The 22,556-nt window shown below is 49.7% G+C and overlaps 1 protein-coding gene across 2 annotated transcripts in view; it reads right to left on the reverse strand.

Moving 5' to 3' along the window:
- LOC146797147 (extracellular matrix protein 2-like) overlaps window positions 1-21,995 on the reverse strand; it is a 191,183-nt gene extending 169,188 nt beyond the window's left edge. For both annotated transcript variants that reach the window (XM_085629823.1, XM_085629822.1), the window contains exon 1: window positions 20,542-21,995. In XM_085629823.1, coding sequence (XP_085485949.1) covers window positions 20,542-20,785 — 244 coding nt within the window. In that variant the 5' untranslated portion in view covers window positions 20,786-21,995. The remainder of the gene's footprint in view (window positions 1-20,541) is intronic.
- Window positions 21,996-22,556: the final 561 nt, after the last annotated feature.

Genomic DNA, 22,556 nt, shown 5'->3' on the forward strand with positions numbered 1-22,556 from the left:
AGGCAGTCAACACTCTGGGCTGGGAATATCTACACATGGAACTAGCAAAATTTAGCATCGGCATTATGTTCATGAAAATAGATTTGATTATTATATAGCACACCACAGGCCAGGGTAAAAACTGGCCGCTTTATCTCAGATTCGTTTAGCATCAAGCGAGGCACCAGACAGGGGTGCCCCCTCTCCCTTATTATATTCGCTCTGGCGATGGAACCCCTGGCCTGCGCCCTGTAAAACCGAGTAATGGACTGGGGCATCAAAGCACATAACCAATGGCACATAATATCCTTATATGCGGATGACGCATTAATCTACATCCGAAACCACTACGCAGGGCTAGAAGATCCAATGGTGGCACTGCTGGAATCTTTCGGGCGGGCCTCTGGCCTCAAAATAAACTGCGAGAAATCCCTCCTGTTCCAGATGGTTCCTCAATCCGTAGAGCAGCATGCGACTTTACCTCCAGCACCTCTTACCCGTACATACGATTCATTTAAATACCTGGAGGTGCCAATATATCACTTACAAGCGAACGTTATGGAAGACAATTTGGGGAGGGCAATTATTGGGGCTCGCTCTTTCATGGCATTCTGGATGGAACTACCTCTGTCCCCAATTGGTCGAATAGTGATATCCAAAACACTACTATTACCTTCATTTTTAGGTCTCGCCTAACCCAGCGCATGCGCTGGTCTGGCGAGACATTTTAAGAGGGCTCCAAAAAGTGCTACCAGGCCAGCCTAGAGCTACAGTGCATGTGCGCGGGTGCGTGCGTCGCGCTTTACCGCGATTACTTTCACTTTCGCGGCCGCACGGCCGCTTTGATGTTCTACGTGAGGCTTCAATAGATTGCAGCAGTTAAAACAAGCACTGGCATAGCCAATAGGTCTCGCTTTTGGGACCTTATAAGTGTTTAGTTGTGCAACTGTTGCATGGCTAAACACTTATAAGGTCCCAAAGGCGAGACCTATTGGCTATGCCAATGCTTGTTATATTTCTTTTGCGACTATATCATTTCCATTGCCAAACAAATTGTTCAGTGAAATGAAGTCATTCTAACTTCCTTAATCTGGGGCAAATCCAGAGCCCAAGTAGCCCTCACAAAGCTCAACGCTCCAATCACAGAGGGGGGCCTGGGGGCTCCTAACTATGAGAAATACTATGCGGCTGCACAATTGCAATGGCCGATGAGGTGGTTAGCCAATCATCTCTGAGCTGGGGCATAGGTCACCACATAGCAACCAGACAACATTGCTGCAGTGGCTGGGCGGATCGAAAGAGACAATCCCAAAGCACCCCGATAATGTCTCAATGTCCACAGCACGTAGCTGCTGGGCTCGATATGTACAGACCACGCAGTAACCCCCTCCTTATGCCCGAGACCTACCTATAGGGGTACTCCCAACTCACAAAGGGATATCCGACGTCCGGAAATGGCGGAATGGTAGAGCTGGGGATCTATTCATCGATTCCACACTCTGTGAATTTGAGACACTTGTGAATGATTATGGAATAGCCCCTGGATCGATCCTATTATACGCGTCACTAACACAACGGTTATCCCAGAAGTGGGGTACTAGACAAGCTGAGCCGAAAACCTCTGACATACTTCAAACGCCCCTGACGCAGGGCAAGGGTATGAGAGCAATTACTATGCTATATTTACTCACTCAAACCAGGCACCACGACCCTTAAGGCCCCCTCAGGGATGATCGGGGTCCCACACTCGAGACCACATTAACCGACAAACAACGGGCGCAGGGTTTATCGTACCCAAAAGTAAAACCAATCAACGCTCCAATCAAATTAACACAATTTAACTACTTACACCATACCTACTTAACCCCACACAGACTAGCGAGGATGTACAAGGGCTCCCGCGACATCTGTCCCCGCTGCGAGGCACCAGAGTCACGATCCCACACATGCTGTGGGACTGTCCAAATATACAAACATATTGGAAGGAGGTGAAACCGCTCTTCAGAAGCTACAGAGACATCAGTGAAAGCACAAGGGCTGCACTTCCTGTTGGGAATCACCAACCGCACCTCCGGTAGGAAAAATATTCAAACATGTATGGACTTGACACTCGGACTGGCCAAACGTAGACTGGTAGTGACGTGGAAATCGAGCCAACCACCATGTACACACACATGGTTCGCAGATCTTAAGATGGCGCTAATCGCAGAACACTCACCACTACAGGATACTGCGCGTACACAAAACATAGGCGCTAACCCCGCAGAGTGACAGAAATACTTAACGTATGTAGAATCGAAACTCCGCCAATCAGGGCACAATGGCTCCCCCTTGGCAACATCCCACCATAGACTTCCCTCTCAACCAATCCCTCCCAATTGGGACCATCACAGTCGCTTTGACACCGAGACCGTGCGCGTCCCCCCTCCCCCCCACCCCATGCTCATGCGCAAACACAACTGGGCAATGCAAGGCTGCCCGGGGGAGTTGCGCAGCAGCCCCCCTAACAGGGCGGCCGCCTTAGTGCCGCATGAAGGCACTGGGGGCACCCGGTCTAGTCCCTGGGCTCAGCCAGGGAAGACGTCCGGCAAATGGTTACTTCCGGCGGAGGGGGCAGGGGTATTTAGGCTGTCCCCGTCCCTTCCTCGCCCTCTTGTCCCTCTCATTTCGCCACCATACCAAGGGGTACTTCATGCAGCAGCACAGCGTGGTGCTAAGCCAGGATACCCAGGGATGTCTAGAGTTGTCCCCTGGAAGAACTACGGCGCCCCGTTAGTCCTACGGGCGGTTGTGGGTCTGAGCAACCGGGGGCTGCCAGCATACACTCCGCCCACCTCTTTCGGGGGGGGGGACGTGAGTAAGCATGTGGACTGGTGGTCCACTGATGGGAGGGGGTGGCCCCTCCCAAGGTTTGGTATGCACCAATTGGCGACTGCCACGGTGTAATTTAGGCTTATCAGACGGGCAGGCGGCATAGGTGTTCGCCTGCCCAGGAATCGGATCACCCGTAAGATAACCCACCATGTTTGCATATTGGTTATGCTAATAAACCGCAGCAATATTTCTCCACTTACAAAAGTGTTGTGTGGTTTATTTATGTACTTACTATGTGTTATGTGACAACAGTTGCCGATATTGGCACTAAGGCCTCGCGCTCCTCCTCGAACACAGGGATCCTAAGATCTAACCCCACTTCCCACACACACGCCAGCGCATCTGTCGGGTGATCCGCCATGCAATACACCTCAGCGTATCGAGCACTAAGGGTAAATTACGGACTAGGGAATGTTTCATACATTTATAGGGCATACACTGTTAATAAATAAAGTTGTGTCTATGTTTTTATGTTCTCACTCAGCAATATGGACACAGCAGGTCCACAATATGTTATCACATACTTGCATACATACTACGATTGTGTAATTCTGTATCTCTGTACTAAATTCCATACATCAATGCATGCATATCCTTAAAACTGCTCTGTTATCCAAATATGTTACATTGAATATCAATAAACTATATGTGAAAAAAAAGATTCTGCAGGGACAGTTCTTGTGCTGGAGTTATCTCCATAATATCGACCTCATTTTCTATGTTGACTGGAGCAGGAGTTCCGCTCTGACATCTTATGGATCTGCATGACGTAACAGGTGTCGATACAGAGTGGGCCGGGATCAGAGATCTGCCCGGATAGACTGCGTTACAGCCCCCCCTCCTCCACATGTCATAGACTGCGTTACAGCCCCCCCCTCCTTCACATGGCATAGACTGCGTTACAGCCCTCCCTCCTTCACATGGCATAGACTGTGTTACAGCCCCCCCTCCTTCACATGGCATAGACTGCGTTACAGCCCCCCCTCCTTCACATGGCATAGACTGCGTTACAGCCCCCCCTCCTCCACATGGCATAGACTTCGTTACAGCCCCCCTCCACATGGGATAGACTGCGTTACAGCCCTCCTCCACATGGGATAGACTGCGTTACAGCCCTCCTCCACATGGGATAGACTGTGTTACAGCCCTACTTCACATGGCATAAACTGTGTTACAGCCCTCCTTCACATGGCATAGACTGCGTTACAGCCCTCCTTCACATAGGATAGACTGCGCTACAGCCCTCCTTCACATGGGATAGACTGCGTTACAGCCCTCCTCCACATGGGATAGACTGTGTTACAGCCCTCCTCCACATGGGATAGACTGCGCTACAGCCCTCCTTCACATAGGATAGACTGCGCTATAGCCCTCCTTCACATGGGATAGACTGCGTTACAGCCCTCCTTCACATCCGATAGACTGCATTACAGCCCTCCTCCACATGGGATAGACTGTGTTACAGCCCTCCTCCACATGGGATAGACTGCGTTATACCTCCTTCACATGGGATAGACTGCGTTACAGCCCTCCTTCACATCCGATAGACTGCGTTACAGCTCTCCTCCACATGGGATAGACTGCATTACAGCCCTCCTTCACATGGGATAGACTGCATTACAGCCCTCCTTCACATCCGATAGACTGCGTTACAGCCCTCCTCCACATGGGATAGACTGCATTACAGCCCTCCTTCACATGGGATAGACTGCGTTACAGCCCTCCTTCACATCCGATAGACTGCGTTACAGCCCTCCTCCACATGGGATAGACTGCGTTACAGCCCTCCTTCACACGGGATAGACTGTGTTACATCCCTCCTTCACACGGGATAGACTGTGTTACAGCCCTCCTTCACATGTGATAGACTGTGTTACATCCCTCCTTCACATGGCATAGACTGTGTTACAGACCTCCTTCACATGGCATAGACTGTGTTACAGCCCTCCTTCACATGGGATAGACTGTGTTACAGCGCTCCTTCACATGTGATAGACTGCGTTACAGCCCTCCTTCACATGGCATAGACTGTGTTACAGCCCTCCTTCACATGGCATAGACTTCGTTACAGCCCTCCTTCACATGGGATAGACTGCGTTACAGCCCTCCTCCACATGGGATAGACTGCGTTACAGCCCTCCTTCACATGGGATAGACTGTGTTACAGCCCTCCTGCACATGGGATAGACTGTGTTACACCCTCCTTCACATGGGATAGACTTCGTTACAGCCCTCCTTCACATGGCATAGACTTCGTTACAGTGCTCCTTCACATGGGATAGACTGCATTACAGCCCTCCTCCACATGGGATAGACTGTGTTACAGCCCTCCTTCACACGGCATAGACTTCGTTACAGCCCTCCTTCACATGGCATAGACTTCGTTACAGCCCTCCTTCACATGGCATAGACTTCGTTACAGTGCTCCTTCACATGGGATAGACTGCATTACAGCCCTCCTCCACATGGGATAGACTGTGTTACAGCCCTCCTGCACATGGGATAGACTGTGTTACACCCTCCTTCACATGGGATAGACTTCGTTACAGCCCTCCTTCACATGGGATAGACTGTGTTACAGCCCTCCTCCACATGGCATAGACTTCGTTACAGCCCTCCTTCACATGGCATAGACTTCGTTACAGCCCTCCTCCACATGGCATAGACTTCGTTACAGCCCTCCTCCACATGGCATAGACTTCGTTACAGCCCTCCTCCACATGGGATAGACTGTGTTACAGCCCTCCTGCACATGGGATAGACTGTGTTACACCCTCCTTCACATGGGATAGACTGTGTTACAGCCCTCCTCCACATGGCATAGACTTTGTTACAGCCCTCCTCCATATGGCATAGACTTCGTTACAGCCCTCCTTCACATAGGATAGACTGCGCTACAGCCCTCCTCCACATGGGATAGACTGCGTTACAGCCCTCCTTCACATGGGATAGACTGTGTTACAGCCCTCCTCCACATGGCATAGACTTCGTTACAGCCCTCCTTCACATGGCATAGACTTCGTTACAGCCCTCCTCCACATGGCATAGACTTCGTTACAGCCCTCCTCCACATGGCATAGACTTCGTTACAGCCCTCCTCCATATGGCATAGACTTCGTTACAGCCCTCCTTCACATAGGATAGACTGCGCTACAGCCCTCCTCCACATGGGATAGACTGCGTTACAGCCCTCCTTCACATGGGATAGACTGTGTTACAGCCCTCCTTCATATGGCATAGACTTCGTTACAGCCCTCCTCCACATGGCATAGACTTCGTTACAGCCCTCCTTCACATGGCATAGACTTCGTTACTGCCCTCCTTCAGATATCGATTGGCCTGACTGATAATCGGCCATCTATGGATGGATGTCTGGCGGTCTGGTCTATTGATGACACCTAATGTCATTTTTCTTTCCAATTTGGGATGGACGGGAAAATGCTAGTGGTCCCTGTTAGACCTGGCATCTTTTGGCGTGGTTTCCCCTGCCTTTTTGCCTCTGACCTCCTGTTTTAGGTCTCGCCTGACCCAGCGCATGCGCTGGTCTGGCGAGACTTATTGAGAGGGCTCCAAAAAGTGCTACCAGGCCAGCCTGGAGCTACAGTGCATGTGCGCGGGCGCGCGCGCCACTCTTTACCGTGATTACTTTCACTTTAGCGGCCACACGGCCGCTTTGATGTTCGATCGCGATCGCAATCACTTTCACTTTCGCGGCCGCTTTGCATAGCCAATAGGTCTCGCTTTTGGGACCTTATAAGTATTTAGTTATGCAACTGTTGCATGGCTAAACACTTATAAGGTCCCAAATGCGAGACCTATTGGCTATGCCAATGCTTGTTTGACTGTGTGCTGAGTTTTGTTTTTGCTGGCTTTAGGACTCTGGGCACTTTCTCACTGCTGACCAGTGCCTGAGTGCAAGTGCTCTGTGTCTAAAACCTGACGGTAATTGGTTTCTCCATGGTTGGAATTTTTGATTTTCTAGTAAGTCCCTAGTACTGTGCACCATGTGTGTCCAGGGCCTGTAAACCAAATGCTACTAGTGGACCCGCAGCACTGATTGTGCCACCCACCCGAGTAGCCCTGAAAAGAGGTCTCAGTCCTACCACAGGCAGAGCCTGTGTGTACAGCTTCCAACTACATGCCAGGCCAGAACCTTCCCTTTTATTACATGTAATGCGCCCCTAAGGTAGGCACTTATTTAGCCCCATGGGCAGGGTGCAGTGTATTTAAAAGGTAGGACAAGTGCTTCTAAGTTTTACATGTCATAGTAGTGAAAAATAGCTACATTTGTTTTCACTATGGAAAGGCCTATCTCTCCCATCTGTAACATCTTACAAACGTATCTGCCAATGGGGAGCGGATAGAACATTGGTGCTTGGTGTCTACGGAGAAGCTGGTTTTTAAATTGCACGTCTGAAAATGCCACCTTTAGAAAGTTACAACAGGAAAAAGTGGGAAACCCCAATCACCCCGTGGGAATTGTGTCTATTGATCGGTAACTGCATGCAAGGGACTTCTTTCAATATACTGAGCTGAACAATTTAAAACATCAACAGTTTTTGGTAAGTCCCAGCTGGTGACCTACATTTGAAAAATCAATAAATCAATGTGTTCATTTATATCACAATGAATCTACTAGGGATCCTCTCAAAACGGATGTGAGTTTTTCAAAGTACAAACGTATTTAATATCAACAGAAAGGTATGATCATAGACACCGTCTGCAGTGACGGCGGTGCATTGGAGGAGCTTTGCCCCACTTTACGCTTGGCGGATGCGAGCTTCACTGTAAACATATCCTTGCGGATTGCCTTGGTCAAAGGGACACAATTTGTCTGGACCTATATTAAGCTTTTGAATAGCTTTGGTTCTGGGATCGATGGCCAGGAAGATTTTAACCATTCTTTGAATCAGCCAGGATTAGAAATTCCATCTGGAATACACTTTAGGGTTATACAACATTCTCAACTTTCTGTCCTGAAGATGGTCTAAAGGATGTATACACCAAAAAGACAGAAACAACGCCAATTTCATCTATTTCCCCAGTGAATTATTTTCTTAAGGAATTGATTTCTTCTGATCAGATTCATCTTCCGTTGATGTATTGTTTTGGAATAGATGTTCACACTAATGGCCCTGAGGCACCAGTCTCTGTATACTAGCTGTTAACCCCAGTCATTGTGCATTGTTACAGTCTTTTGTACCCCTTTCTGTTTATATTTAATAAGTTTGTACTTTGAAAAACTCACACCAGTTTTGAGAGTATCCTTGGTAGATTAATTGTGATAAAAATTTACAAATTGATTTATTGATTGCATAAATGTAGTTCACCGGCTGGGACTTACCAACATTTTTTGATGTTTTAAATTGTTCACCTTAGTATATTGAAAGAAATCCCTTACAGGCACAGTTACCTTTCAACAGACACTTTTAGAAAGTTGGTATTTTCTTACTTAACCATTCTGTGCTTCTGCCTGTCCCTAGAATACACGTGTGGGTTGGATGAAAGTTAGGCTTTGTGGATTCACTCTAGACACTCACACACAAAGGGAGTAGAGGTGTGCCTCATGACCAGGCTGATGAGTCTTCCTGAGCTCGAGTGGTGGGAAGAGCTGAGAGTTGCACCTGAATAGGGCACTGCCGGTCGCCACACCAAGAAGTCACCACCCAAAGTAGTGTGTTTGGGGCGAACGTATGACGTTACAACGCAACCATTTACAATGCATGCCTTTACAACGCAGTTTTTACTTCGCAACATCCATTACAAAACATGATTTTACATTGCATGCCATCACAACGCATTTTTAGAAACTACATTTACAATACATTCCATTACATTGCATCATACCATAACAACGCACACCATTACATTGCATTTAAGGTAAGTGTTGGATAGTGTAGGGGTCATAATTACTATTCCCACTCCAGAGAGTGCAACAGTAGGGAAAGCGTTGGATAGCCTAGGGGTAAAAATTACTATTCCCACTGCAGTGAGAGCAACAGTAATGTAAGTGTTGGATAGCGTAAAGATAAAAACTATGCGTTGTAGTGGTAGACGTTGTAATGTTATGTATTGTAGTGACATGCGTTGTAGTGACATTCAATGTAATGGCTGCGTTGTAATGGCATGTGATGAAAGGGATGTTGCGTTGTAATGACTGCGTTGTAAAGGTAGTGTGATGTAATGACTGCGTTGTAAAGGTTGTTTTCCGTTTGGGGCCAGGGCAAGGAAGAGCAGTGTCTTGTGTACTACAAAGGTCTTTCTTTGAAGTCTCCCTACTTCAAAGACCAAAATGGGTATAAGTACTTGACCTCTGACACCAAAGAGTAGGAACACTTCTGGACTAAGGGCATTCTGCCAGGAAGAAGAGCTGTTGTCCTGCCAGGAGGGACTGCCACTTTGCTGTTTGCTTAACTGTGTTGGCCTGCTGCCTGCTGCCTGCTCTGCTGCCTGCTGCTTCGGTCCTGAGAGTGAGAGGACAGAAGTTGGCTCTCTACATCCTGCTTTCTAAAGTTTCTCCTTGAGCTTGGGTTGAGCTTGCCTCCTGTTAGAAGTCTCAGGGCCATCAAAGACTTCAGCTGCATCTCCTGGGCTCGACCTCTGAGAGCCCTATTTGCCAAGTGGTGCCAAATCCAGTTCCTGGACCCTTGGAAGTGAGTTTCAGGGCTACAAAAAGAAACCAATGCCGAGCAACTTCGCAACCGGGGCCTGTCTGCCACTTTGACGACGACCGCTGCCTGCACCGAAGCATGGTCCCCGCTCAACGCATGACTGCGATTTACGACGCAGGATCCAATGAAGGGGCACCTGAAGGGGTTGGGGCCCCTCTGCACCATAGGTACAGTGAAATAACACAATTTACCCAAGATCATACAGTTTGGTCAAGTTGGAAAGCTGCAGCTCAATCCTTCTGCTTCCACAGGCAGCACTTAAGCCTTCGGCACACCAGTCCCCTGAAAATGCCATGTTCCCCTCTTCTGTTGGAAAGTGTAGTCAGCAACTGCTAAATTCAGATGCAATTGAACAACATCAACACAATGGAAACACTGTGCCGCATCTTCACAAATCTTGGAGACCAGGAAGAGATTCGGAGCCACCAGGCTTGACTGTGCCACCAGCCTATACCTTGGAACACCCAGATTCATAATATGGAAACTACAGCTTCTCCAAACTGCTGCCACAGGCCTCCTTCTCCGCCTGCACCCTAAAGCACGTGAGTCGCGTCCCGCAGTCGCTCCACTGGCGAGCGAGGGCTGGAAGGGCCGCTTCAAGGCACTCTGAATTTGCCACAGAGACTCCAAGGTAAGGGACCGCTATAAAACAAGCTAACTTCGAGCAATGCAAACAAAACGGGACACTGCACTGCCGAATGGCACCAGTAATCATTGTACCACCGTAGGAGACCCTGCTGTCTCAGTTCACGCCGCCGAGCTCTGGAACTCACCACCGGCCAACAATAGAAGCACCCGGGAGCAAACACACTTCAGAAGAGCGTTGAAAGCACGGATGTTTCCACGATAACCGCACCACACACCCAGCCACAGAGCTCAGAGAGACAATCGCATATTCAAGGGCAATCTGCAGTTTACAGCCCACAGGTATGGACCAACCCAACCAGCACATTACTCTCTCTATCCTGCCAGGGTATGTAGGGCCGACCTGCGTCTAGCCCGGGTCTTGTATAGTGATGTCAATCCACAAACACCACAACTCGGAGCCTGCGGCCGCCCCACGGCGGTCCATATGCGCTACCGAAGGATTCCTCTGCATCCTGGGCCCTCACATATCTGCGGCAGGTCACGTCGTCACTCAGTGCTGTACCGGTCCATAACAGTGAAGTACTGATGTGCGTAGCACTCATAATGTGCTTTTGTGAAATATGTAAAATTCTGCAAAGATTATGTGAAACTGCACAAAATTATGAAAAATACAAAACGGACACAAAGCACTTTATTTTAGAGCAAAATTCCCCCTCATGTCTATTTTGAATGCAAGAATACATCGGGCTCTACGAAAACAGCGCAAAAGATACAAGTGCAGCGAACGACAGCAGCGTGTGTCCTGGTCATTCACATTGCTTCCGTGCTCCTGCAGTGAAATATTGTCGCAAACGTCGTGTAGCTACCCCACGTGACATACTGACGGAATTCCAGTACTTTTGCGTTTCCAGCGTAAAGAGACATCGCATGAAAACATTTTACCCAGCTCTACGATAAACCACCCGTTTGCAACAGAAGAGGCGTGGAGTAACTCAAGAGGTCGGACACATAAAGCTGGCGAATGCAGGTTCCAGCTAACTACAAACTGTCAGTGCTCCCAGACATTTCACTGCTACGATCAAATATAGCCCGATCACGCACAGACACCGCACGTCCGCCGCAGCCGAGGCCGTTCCTTCTCCTACCTCCCGCCAAGCCCTGGAACGGCCTCCCCCCTCCGGACATCACCACTGATGGAGGACTTTAGGAAGAAACTCAAGCCCTAGCTGTTCGGCTGAGACCTGCAATCTAGCACCTGGATGCCCTAACGGATGACTAGCAGCGCTATACAAATATTTACTGACTGAGTGATATGAAAGCCCCATCCTAGGACATATCCCCAGAAGGTCTCTCTATTCAAGGTCATAAACTAAACCAAATTTCTCAGAAGGGCAACCTCTGCCGCTACCAGCCCAGTGGACGATGATCCTAAGAAACAAAGCGGCCTGCAGAGAGCTGCTCAAAAGTGCCAGCGTACGGCAAACCTAACCTCGTGTACCACCCTCTCACACTTCATCATGCACCACACTGCTACGCACTGCCTCCCACTACATGATAACAGCACCTCGGAGGTCAGCACGCATGACATGGAAACACTTCCCACAGAGGGTCAACCCAAAGGCAGCACCCTTCCAGCCACACACCCTACACAGTGTAGCATGCTGCCCATGCAGGCAAGCGCTTTGACGTCTCAGTACAGGTGCTAAGCACTTTACAAATCTTGCAATACGATAGAGGTATTGGCAAAAGCAGGAGGACTGGATTCGCCCGCCAGCCTTTTGACTTGGTCAATGCTTGTTTTGTTTTGACATGGTTTTAGCAGACGGTTATTCTTAAGAAAGTTTCTGTGCGCTCATCAATGTGCAGAACAACATTCAAAGCCCACATTGCCACTGTAGACCCTGGTACATAAGGGAACAACTTTGTGTGTGAATGGGTTTTTTCTGAAAAGTCAGAATGCGTTCACGCAATTGGTTAAAGGGGCTGCGTCACTGCCCCACGCTGTATGCTGTGGGGGCGGGGTGGACGGAAGAAAAATGTGAGCAACGTCACAGACCAAAGCATGAAGAAGAAAGTCAGAAAGCCTTATAAGTAACCATATTATACATTCAATTTACTAAACTCAAAAAGCCTTAGCTAACGCCAGACCTAAAATAATAAACAACAAGCACTGGAAATTCGCTTAGGAATCACCTTTATAATGTGAGTGCCAAGCCGTCGGCTTTGCCACTGTTTGTCTGTAAACCATTTTTTTGAAAAAAGAAAAACACATTTCAAAATACTGATGGCACATCAAACATATCTTATTGCATCTCAAAACTGTATATTGATTTAAAAGTTTGATATTTAAGCAGGGGAAGCAACACACAATGGAGAGAGCTGGAAAACACATGCCCTCTCAGGGACTGCTGGATGAAAAAGAAGAAAACTCGGTCTATGAACGTAAGCAGTGGAAGGACACAAGCCAGGCGATCCAACGGATGGTAAAGAGGCTACGCTCCAGGGTAGAGACAAACACAAGAAGAAGAAGACAAGTCATCTAATGAGAGGCAAGGAAATGGACGGCAGCCAATAGAAAGCAATGGGCGGGCTCTCAGCCCATTGTAAGCTTGCCATAGGTCTCTGGCGATGACAGCTAATTGTGCTTTCTGGGAAGAGAGACCTAAAAAGGCCACACTGTTGGTGCAAATGGGTCTAACTATTCATCCAGAGGAGGAACCGTTACTTCAAGTTAATGGCAGTTTGAACAAATGAGTGACGCTGCTAGCAAAATGAGCGGTGTAGCTAGTTCCAGCGAGTGACACTACTAGTTGAAATGAGTGATATTGGTATTAAAAAAAATTGACAATCAGTGTCACTGTGGCCCTGATTTAAATATTATTGACTATTCATTCAAATGCAAAGCGGTGGGCGTTCCTTCTCCTACATCGCTGCCAAGACCTGGAAGGACCTTCCCCTCCAGCTCTGTACAGCCGCCTCGCTGGCAGACTTTAGAAAGAGACTCAAGACCTGGAACGACCTTCCCCTCCAGCTCCGTACAGCCCCTCTCTGGCAGACTTCAGAAAGAGACTCAAGACCTGGAACAACCTTCCCCTCCAGCTCCGTACAGCCCCTCGCCGGCAGACTTCAGAAAGAAACTCAAGACCTGGAACGACCTTCCCCTCCAGCTCCGTCCAGCCCCTCGCCGGCAGACTTCAGAAAGAAACTCAAGACCTGGAACGACCTTCCCCACCAGCTCCATACAGCCCCTCGCCGGCAGACTTCAGAAAGAAACTCAAGACCTGAAACAACCTTCCCCTCCAGCTCCGTACAGCCCCTCGCCGGCAGACTTCAGAAAGAAACTCAAGACCTGGAACGACCTTCCCCTCCAGCTCCGTCCAGCCCCTCGCCGGCAGACTTCAGAAAGAAACTCAAGACCTGGAACGACCTTCCCCACCAGCTCCGTACAGCCCCTCGCCGGCAGACTTCAGAAAGAAAATCAAGACCTGGACCGACCTTCCCCACCAGCTCCGTACAGCCCCTCGCCGGCAGACTTCAGAAGGAGACTCAAGACCTAGAACGAACTTCCCCTCCAGCTCCGTACAGCCCCTCGCCGGCAGACTTCAGAAGGAGACTCAAGACCTAGAATGACCTTCCCCTCCAGCTCCGTACAGCCCCTCGCCGGCACACTTCAGAAAGAGACTCAAGACCTGGAACAACCTTCCCCTCCAGCTCCGTACAGCCCCTCGCCGGCAGACTTCAGAAGGAGACTCAAGACCTGGAATGACCTTCCCCTCCAGCTCCGTACAGCCCCTCGCCGGCAGACTTCAGAAAGAGACTCAAGACCTGGAACGACCTTCCCCTCCAGCCCTGTACAGCCGCCTCGCTGGCAGACTTCAGAAAGAGACTCAAGACCTGGAACGACCTTCCCCTCCAGCTCCGTACCGCCCCCTCACTGGCAGACTTCAGAAAGAGACTCAAGACTCGGAACGACCTTCCCCTCCAGCTCCGTACAGCCCCTCTCTGGCAGACTTCAGAAAGAGACTCAAGACCTGGAACAACCTTCCCCTCCAGCTCCGTACAGCCCCTCGCCGGCAGACTTCAGAAAGAAACTCAAGACCTGGAACGACCTTCCCCTCCAGCTCCGTCCAGCCCCTCGCTGGCAGACTTCAGAAAGAAACTCAAGACCTGGAATGACCTTCCCCTCCAGCTCCGTCCAGCCCCTCGCCGGCAGACTTCAGAAAGAAACTCAAGACCTGGAACGACCTTCCCCTCCAGCTCCGTCCAGCCCCTCGCCGGCAGACTTCAGAAAGAAACTCAAGACCTGGAACGACCTTCCCCTCCAGCTCCGTACAGCCCCCTCGCCGGCAGACTTCAGAAAGAGACTCAAGACCTGGAACGACCTTCCCCTCCAGCTCTGTACAGCCGCCTCGCCGGCAGACTTCAGAAAGAGACTCAAGACCTGGAATGACCGTCCCCTCCAGCTCCGTACAGCCCCTCGCCGGCAGACTTCAGAAAGAGACTCAAGACCTGGAACGACCTTCCCCTCCAGCTTTGTGCAGCCCCCTCGCTGGCAGAATTCAGCAAGAGACTCAAGACCTGGAACGACCGTCCCCTCCAGCTCTGTCCACCACCTCACTGGCAGACTTCAGAAAGAGACTCAAGACCTGGAACGACCTTCCCCTCCAGCTCTGTACGGCCGCCTCGCTGGCAGACTTCAGAAAGAGACTCAAGACCTGGAACGACCTTCCCCTCCAGCCCTGTACGGCCGCCTCACTGGCAGACTTCAGAAAGAGACTCAAGACCTGGAACGACCTTCCCCTCCAGCTCCGTACCGCCCCCTCGCTGGCAGACTTCAGAAAGAGACTCAAGACTCGGAACGACCTTCCCCTCCAGCTCCGTACAGCCCCTCTCTGGCAGACTTCAGAAAGAGAACCAAGACCTGGAACAACCTTCCCCTCCAGCTCCGTACAGCCCCTCGCCGGCAGACTTCAGAAAGAAACTCAAGACCTGGAACGACCTTCCCCTCCAGCTCCGTCCAGCCCCTCGCCGGCAGACTTCAGAAAGAAACTCAAGACCTGGAATGACCTTCCCCTCCAGCTCCATCCAGCCCCTCGCCGGCAGACTTCAGAAAGAAACTCAAGACCTGGAACGACCTTCCCCTCCAGCTCCGTCCAGCCCCTCGCCGGCAGACTTCAGAAAGAAACTCAAGACCTGGAACGACCTTCCCCTCCAGCTCCGTACAGCCCCCTCGCCGGCAGACTTCAGAAAGAGACTCAAGACCTGGAACGACCTTCCCCTCCAGCTCTGTACAGCCGCCTCGCCGGCAGACTTCAGAAAGAGACTCAAGACCTGGAATGACCGTCCCCTCCAGCTCCGTACAGCCCCTCGCCGGCAGACTTCAGAAAGAGACTCAAGACCTGGAACGACCTTCCCCTCCAGCTTTGTGCAGCCCCCTCGCTGGCAGAATTCAGCAAGAGACTCAAGACTTGGAACGACCGTCCCCTCCAGCTCTGTCCACCACCTCACTGGCAGACTTCAGAAAGAGACTCAAGACCTGGAACGACCTTCCCCTCCAGCTCTGTACGGCCGCCTCGCTGGCAGACTTCAGAAAGAGACTCAAGACCTGGAACGACCTTCCCCTCCAGCCCTGTACGGCCGCCTCACTGGCAGACTTCAGAAAGAGACTCAAGACCTGGAACGACCTTCCCCTCCAGCTCCGTACAGCCCCTCGCCGGCAGACTTCAGAAAGAGACTCAAGACCTGGAACGACCTTCCCCTCCAGCTCTGTACAGCTCCTCGCCAGCAGACTTCAGAAGGAGACTCAAGACCTGGAACGACCTTCCCCTCCAGCTCCGTACAGCCCCTCGCTGGCAGACTTCAGAAAGAGACTCAAAACCTGGAACGACCTTCCCTTTCAGCTCCGTACGGCCCCCTCGCCGGCAGACTTCAGAAAGAGACTCAAGACCTGGAATGACCTTCCCCACCAGCTCCGTACAGCCCCTCGCCGGCAGACTTCAGAAAGAGACTCAAGTCCTGGAACGACCTTCCCCTCCAGCTCCGTACAGCCCCCTCACCGGCAGACTTTAGAAAGTGACTCAAGACCCGGCTCTTCGACGGAGGCACAGCGCCCAGATACCCAAAGTGGTGACAGTGCTGCGCTCTACAAAGGCTGTTTGATTGATTGCTTGAAATGCCGGACATCAGTCCTCATGAGGGTCATTTTTAGTAAACATGCATGAAACAGGGGAACAGTAAATCCAAATTGGACATTTTTTTGTACAAAGGAACGACACTGTTAGCAATTATCAGTGACAATATTACCTTGACTGAGTTACACTGTTAGGCCATATGAGTGACGCTGGGATAAAAACTCAGTGACATTGTGGACTTGCTATAGTAGAAATGAATGACACTTAAACAAATTGAGTAACACTGTTAATATAAATGAGTGACACCATTAGTACAAATGAATCGCTGTTAACATAAATGAGTGACAGTGTTAGTATGAATGAGTTACATGGTTAGTATAAATGAATGATAATACAAATGAGTGGCACTGCTAGCATAAATGAGTGACAATGCTAGTATAAATGAATGATAATACAAATGAGTGGCACTGCTAATATAAATGAGTGACATTGTTAGCATAAATAAGTGACATTTCTAGTATAAATGAATGACACTGTTGATATAAATGAATGACATTGCTAGTATAAATGAGTGAAACTGTTAACATAAATGAGTGACCCTGGTCATATAAATGAGTGACGCTGTAAATATAAATGAGTGTCACTGGTAATATAAATGAGTGACACTGTTAGTATAAATGAGTGACACTGTTGATATAAATGAGTGACACTGGTAATATAAATGAGTGACAATGTTAGTATATATTAATAACACAGTTAGTATAAATGAGTGATGCTGTTAATATAAATGAGTGACACTGTTAGTATAAATGAGTGACACTGTTAGTACAAATGAGTGGCTATTTTAGTATAAATGAGTGACACTGTTACTATAAAAGAGTGACACTATTATTAAAAATGAGTCACTGTTAGTATAAATGAGTGATGCTGTTAGTATAAATGAGTGGCACTGTTAGTATAAATGAGTGACACCGATAATATAAAAGAGTGACTCTGTTAGTACAAATGAGTGACTGTTAGTATAAATGAGTGACACTGTTAGTACAAATGAGTTGCGCTGTTAGTATAAATGAGTGACACTGTTACTATAAGAGAGTGACACTATTATTAAAAATGTGTCACTGTTAGTATAAATGAGTGATGCTGTTAGTATAAATGAATGGCACTGTTAGTATAAATGAGTGACACCGATAATATAAATGAGTGACTGTTAGTACAAATGAGTGACTGTTAGTATAAATGAGTGACACTGTTAGTACAAATGAGTTGCGCTGCTAGTATAAATGAGTGACACTGTTAAGATAAATGAGTGACACTGTTAGTATAAATGAGTGACTGTTATAAAAGAATGACACTGTTAATACAAATGAGTGACTGTTAGTATAAATGAGTGACACTGTTGGCACAAATGAGAGACATAATTGTTTCAAATGAATGATATTATTTGTCTAAAGGAGTGACATGCTTAGCAAAAATGTCACCTCAAAGAGTAACACTTTGTCCAAATTACTGACATTGTTCGTTAGCGCGAGTTGTCAGTGCTAGTGAGCGACACCTTTGCCCAGATGAATGACACCTGGTAGAAATGATGGCACCGTTAGTGGAAATGAGTGACAGAGGAAACAAATGACACAATGTGTGAAATTGAGGGACAATTGATGTCCTCCGGATTGTCACTGTGTGTCCAAATGAGCCACGTTGTTAATACAAAAGTGACACAATTTATGTAAATGACAATGTTAGCAAATGTGTGTCACATCACTGACCCCAATGAGTGACCCCGTCATTCCAAATGAGAGACGCTGTCCAGGTGGTGGACTCACTTACTACCCATACATGAAACGTCGAACAGAAATGAGTGATACTCTGTCTAAATGAGTGACATAGTTAATACGAGTGTGTGTCATTGCTAACAAATGTTAGTGACACTGTAAACACAAATAAGTGACACTGCTAGTCCAAATTAGAGACTCTTTATTAAAACTGTGTGACAGTTCGTATAAAAGGGACAGTGATAGTAAAATGAATGACAATGTTAATTCATATGAGTGACAATGTAAATTCGGATGAGTGAACACTTGTGTTCCAGATGTGGGATGTTGTTAGACAACTGGAAACTGGACTGTCCGTGCAAAGGAGGTTCAAAGTGACTTTAAATGAAGACAGCACTGCTGAAACTGGCCCTGTTAGTGCACATTACTGGCACTGTTAGTACAAAAGAGCTGTACTGTTAGTGCACCCTACTGGCACTGTTAGTGCAAAAGAGCTGTACTGTTAGTGCACATTACTGGCACTGTTAGTGCAAAAGAGCTGTACTGTTAGTGCACCCTACTGGCACTGTTAGTGCAAAAGAGCTGTACTGTTAGTGCACATTACTGGCACTGTTAGTGCACAAGAGCTACACTGTTAGTGCACATTACTGGCACTGTTAGTACAAAAGAGCTGTATTGTTAGTGCACACTACTGGCACTGTTAGTACAATAGAGCTGCACTGTTAGTGCACATTACTGGCACTGTTAGTACAAAAGAGCTGTACTGTTAGTGCACATTACTGGCACTGTTAGTGCACAAGAGCTGCACTGTTAGTGCACACTACTGGCACTGTAAGTGCAAAAGAGCTGTACTGTTAGTGCACACTACTGGCACTGTTAGTGCAAAAGATCTGTACTGTTAGTGCACATTACTGGCACTGTTAGTGCACAAGAGCTGCACTGTTAGTGCACATTACTGGCACTGTTAGTACAAAAGAGCTGTACTGTTAGTGCACACTACTGGCACTGTTAGTACAAGAGAGCTGTACTGTTAGTGCACATTACTGGCACTGTTATTGCACAAGAGCTGCACTGTTAGTGCACACTACTGGCACTGTTAGTGCAAAAGAGCTGTACCGTTAGTGCACATTACTGGCACTGTTAGTACAAAAGAGCTGTATTGTTAGTGCACACTACTGGCACTGTTAGTACAATAGAGCTGCACTGTTAGTGCACATTACTGGCACTGTTAGTACAAAAGAGCTGTACTGTTAGTGCACACTACTGACACTGTTAGAGCAGAAGAACGGTACTGTTAGTGCACACTACTGGCACTGTTAGTGCACAAGAGCTGCACTTATAGTGCACACTACTGGCACTGTTAGTGCAAAAGAGCTGTACTGTTAGTGCACATTACTGGCAGTGTTAGAGCATAAGAGCTGCACTGTTAGTGCACATTACTGGCACTGTTAGTGCACAAGAGCTGTACTGTTAGTGCACATTACTGGCACTGTTAGTGCACAAGAGCTGCACTGTTAGTGCACACTACTGGCACTGTCACTGGCACTGTTAGTACAAAAGAGCTGCACTGTTAGTGCACATTACTGGCACTGTTAGTACAAAAGAGCTGCACTGTTAGTGCACACTACTGGCACTGTTAGTGCACAAGAGCTGCACTGTTAGTGCACATTACTGGCACTGTTAGTACAAAAGAGCTGCACTGTTAGTGCACATTACTAGCACTGTTAGTGCAAAAGAGCTGTACTGTTAGTGCACATTACTTGCACTGTTAGTGCACAAGAGCTGCACTGTTAGTGCACATTAGTGGCACTGATAATCCAAATGAGTGACGTCAGTAGAATGAGTGAAAGTAAGTAGAAATGAGTGACAGTCTCACTAAATGTTACTATTAGCCCACATAAGAGATTTTTTTTGTCCACGTCTCCAACATTTTTGTAAATCAAGCGATATTTTTAGTAGAGGTTACAGACATTCTTACTCCAAATACGTGACACCTTTATTAAAACAAAAGGCCTTTTAGATTCCATGTGGTAACGAGTAGCAACGCGCAGCACTTAAAGTAAGTGACAGCTAAGGGCCAAATAGCTAACATTGTGAGCACACGTGTCACAAAGACACAAACAGAATAAACGAGTGATGTTTGGCCGAATCAGTGACTTGGTGCGAAGGAGTGACCTGCCCTCAATGGGACATCATTGAGGCCGGAGAAGAGTGACCCTGCGTTCAAATGCGCAAGGCTGTCCGTTTCATGAGGTTTGCACTCCAACTAGGTGTTTGGTGTATTTTCTGTACCTGGCTCTGTTCTCCTCAAGGGTTCTCTTTTTTTGTGCATTTCAGTAGAATGTGTTAGTAGAAATGAGTGGCCCTTTTTTCTCCAAATGAGAGAGCCTGTTATTGTAAATGAGTGACAATGCTAGTTACATGAATGGCGCTATCAGCCCAAACGAGTGACACTTTGTGTTCACATGCCTGAGCTTGTGATTGTAAGTGTGTGAGGGCAGCTCGCTCCCTGACGTCACTCCTTACCTGCCTGGATGACGTGCAGGAGCCCGGACTGTCGTAGCTGGGCCCCTCTGGGGCTCTGAGTTGGGCTGGCTTTCGGGGCCCTCCTGGCTGGCCGGGCGGCTTTGGACCCTGGGCCTCTCTCCTTTGCCGGGGTGGTCGGTGCTCCCTCCTGCTTGGGGCCCCGAGCACTCTCTGGTGTCCTCTTTGTCCATCCATGACTCATGCCCCACAGGCCCAGGGCCAGCAGGGCGCAGAGCAGTCGCATCTCTCTCCCGGGGGTGGAAGGGCGGTCTCTCTCCGGGCTTAGGGTCCCCTCTGCTCTTAAGCCTCTCTCCCTGAGACCTCCTCTGTGCCTCCAAGAGGGCTGTGGAACCTCACATGTGAGACAACAACCGAAGCTGAGAAGGAAGCCCCTGGGTGGGGTCTAAATTAAGCCGCGACCCCCAGACCTCCTCGCTGTACACCGGCCGTGGCTGTCTGAATACCTCAGCTGTCAGTCCCTGGGGCCTCCTGTCTCCAGCACAGCCCTCGGCTGTCAGTCCCTGGGGCTGTCGAGGCCTCCTCTCTCCAGCACAGCCCTCGGCTGTCAGTCCCTGGGGCTGTCGAGGCCTCCTCTCTCCAGCACAGCTCTCGGATGTCAGTCCCTGGGGCTGTCGAGGCCTCCTCTCTCCAGCACAGCTCTCGGATGTCAGTCCCTGGGGCTGTCGAGGCCTCCTGTCTCCAGCACAGCCCTCGGATGTCAGTCCCTGGGGCTGTCGAGGCCTCCTCTCTCCAGCACAGCCCTCGGATGTCAGTCCCTGGGGCTGTCGAGGCCTCCTCTCTCCAGCACAGCCCTCGGCTGTCACTCCCTGGGGCTGTCGAGGCCTCCTCTCTCCAGCACAGCCCTCGGATGTCAGTCCCTGGGGCTGTCGAGGCCTCCACTCTCCACCACAGCCCTCGGATGTCAGTCCCTGGGGCTGTCGAGGCCTCCTCTCTCCAGCACAGCCCTCGGATGTCAGTCCCTGGGGCTGTCGAGGCCTCCACTCTCCAGCACAGCCCTCGGATGTCAGTCCCTGGGGATGTCCAGGCCTCCTGTCTCCAGCACAGCCCTCGGCTGTCACTCCCTGGGGCTGTCGAGGCCTCCTGTCACCAGCACAGCTCTCGGCTGTCACTTCCTGGGGCTGTCGAGGCCTCCTGTCTCCAGCACAGCCCTCGGCTGTCAGTCCCTGGCCAGCACAGCCCTCGGGTGTCAGTCCCTGGGGCTGTCGAGGCCTCCTGTCTCCAGCACAGCCCTCGGCTGTCAGTCCCTGGGGCTGTCGGGCGCCTCCTCTCTGCAGCACAGGCCTCGGCTGTCACTCCCCTCCAGGAGCTCCCTCTCTTTGGGGCAGAAGATGAAGAAAGAGTTAGGGAGTCTGGGTGCCGCAGGCCCGGAGTTTATGAGGTGCGGGGAGCCCCAGTCCTGCCCCCAGATCTACGGAAGCCGCCGAGGCTGCTCAGCTCCGCGGCCTAGCGCCATGAATGAGGCTTCTGTGTTCACCAAGTGCCACCTGGAAAATCCCCAGACCCTCTGCTGGCCCCGGGACCAGGAGCAGCGGGGTCTGTCCGGCCGCCCTGAAAGGGCCGTGTGTTGTGAGGTGAAAGGGCCCTTTCTTCGCAGCGCTGCCCGTGTGGAAGTGTGGGCTTCCTGGCACTACCTGGGCATGCAGGGGATGGAGCAGGGCGCGGGGCGAGGCCTCCGATAGGCCATTCCGGCCAGGACACTCCGTCACATGCCAGGCTCTCATGTGTCGGACTGATGGTGCTGTCGCCTGACATGTTACTGCCTTTGGCATATCCCATCCGCCCTTCACACAATCTGGCTATCAATAGTGCGGCAGGTGCAGTGGCACAGGGGCCCACAGATCTACCATCGGAGCCACAGTTAAACCTGCATTTCATGACCTAATCAGGGGATGGGGCGCGGGGTATTTTCTTTGCCTGCTTTAGAGCCCAGGCTAGGCCTCAGTCCCTCTCCTACCTCGTGTGACTGATTCTAGTACACCAGCCCCACCGGCCTC

The sequence above is a fragment of the Triturus cristatus genome, chromosome 10, assembly GCF_964204655.1.
Source record: "Triturus cristatus chromosome 10, aTriCri1.1, whole genome shotgun sequence".
Classification (NCBI taxonomy): Eukaryota; Metazoa; Chordata; class Amphibia; order Caudata; family Salamandridae; genus Triturus; species Triturus cristatus.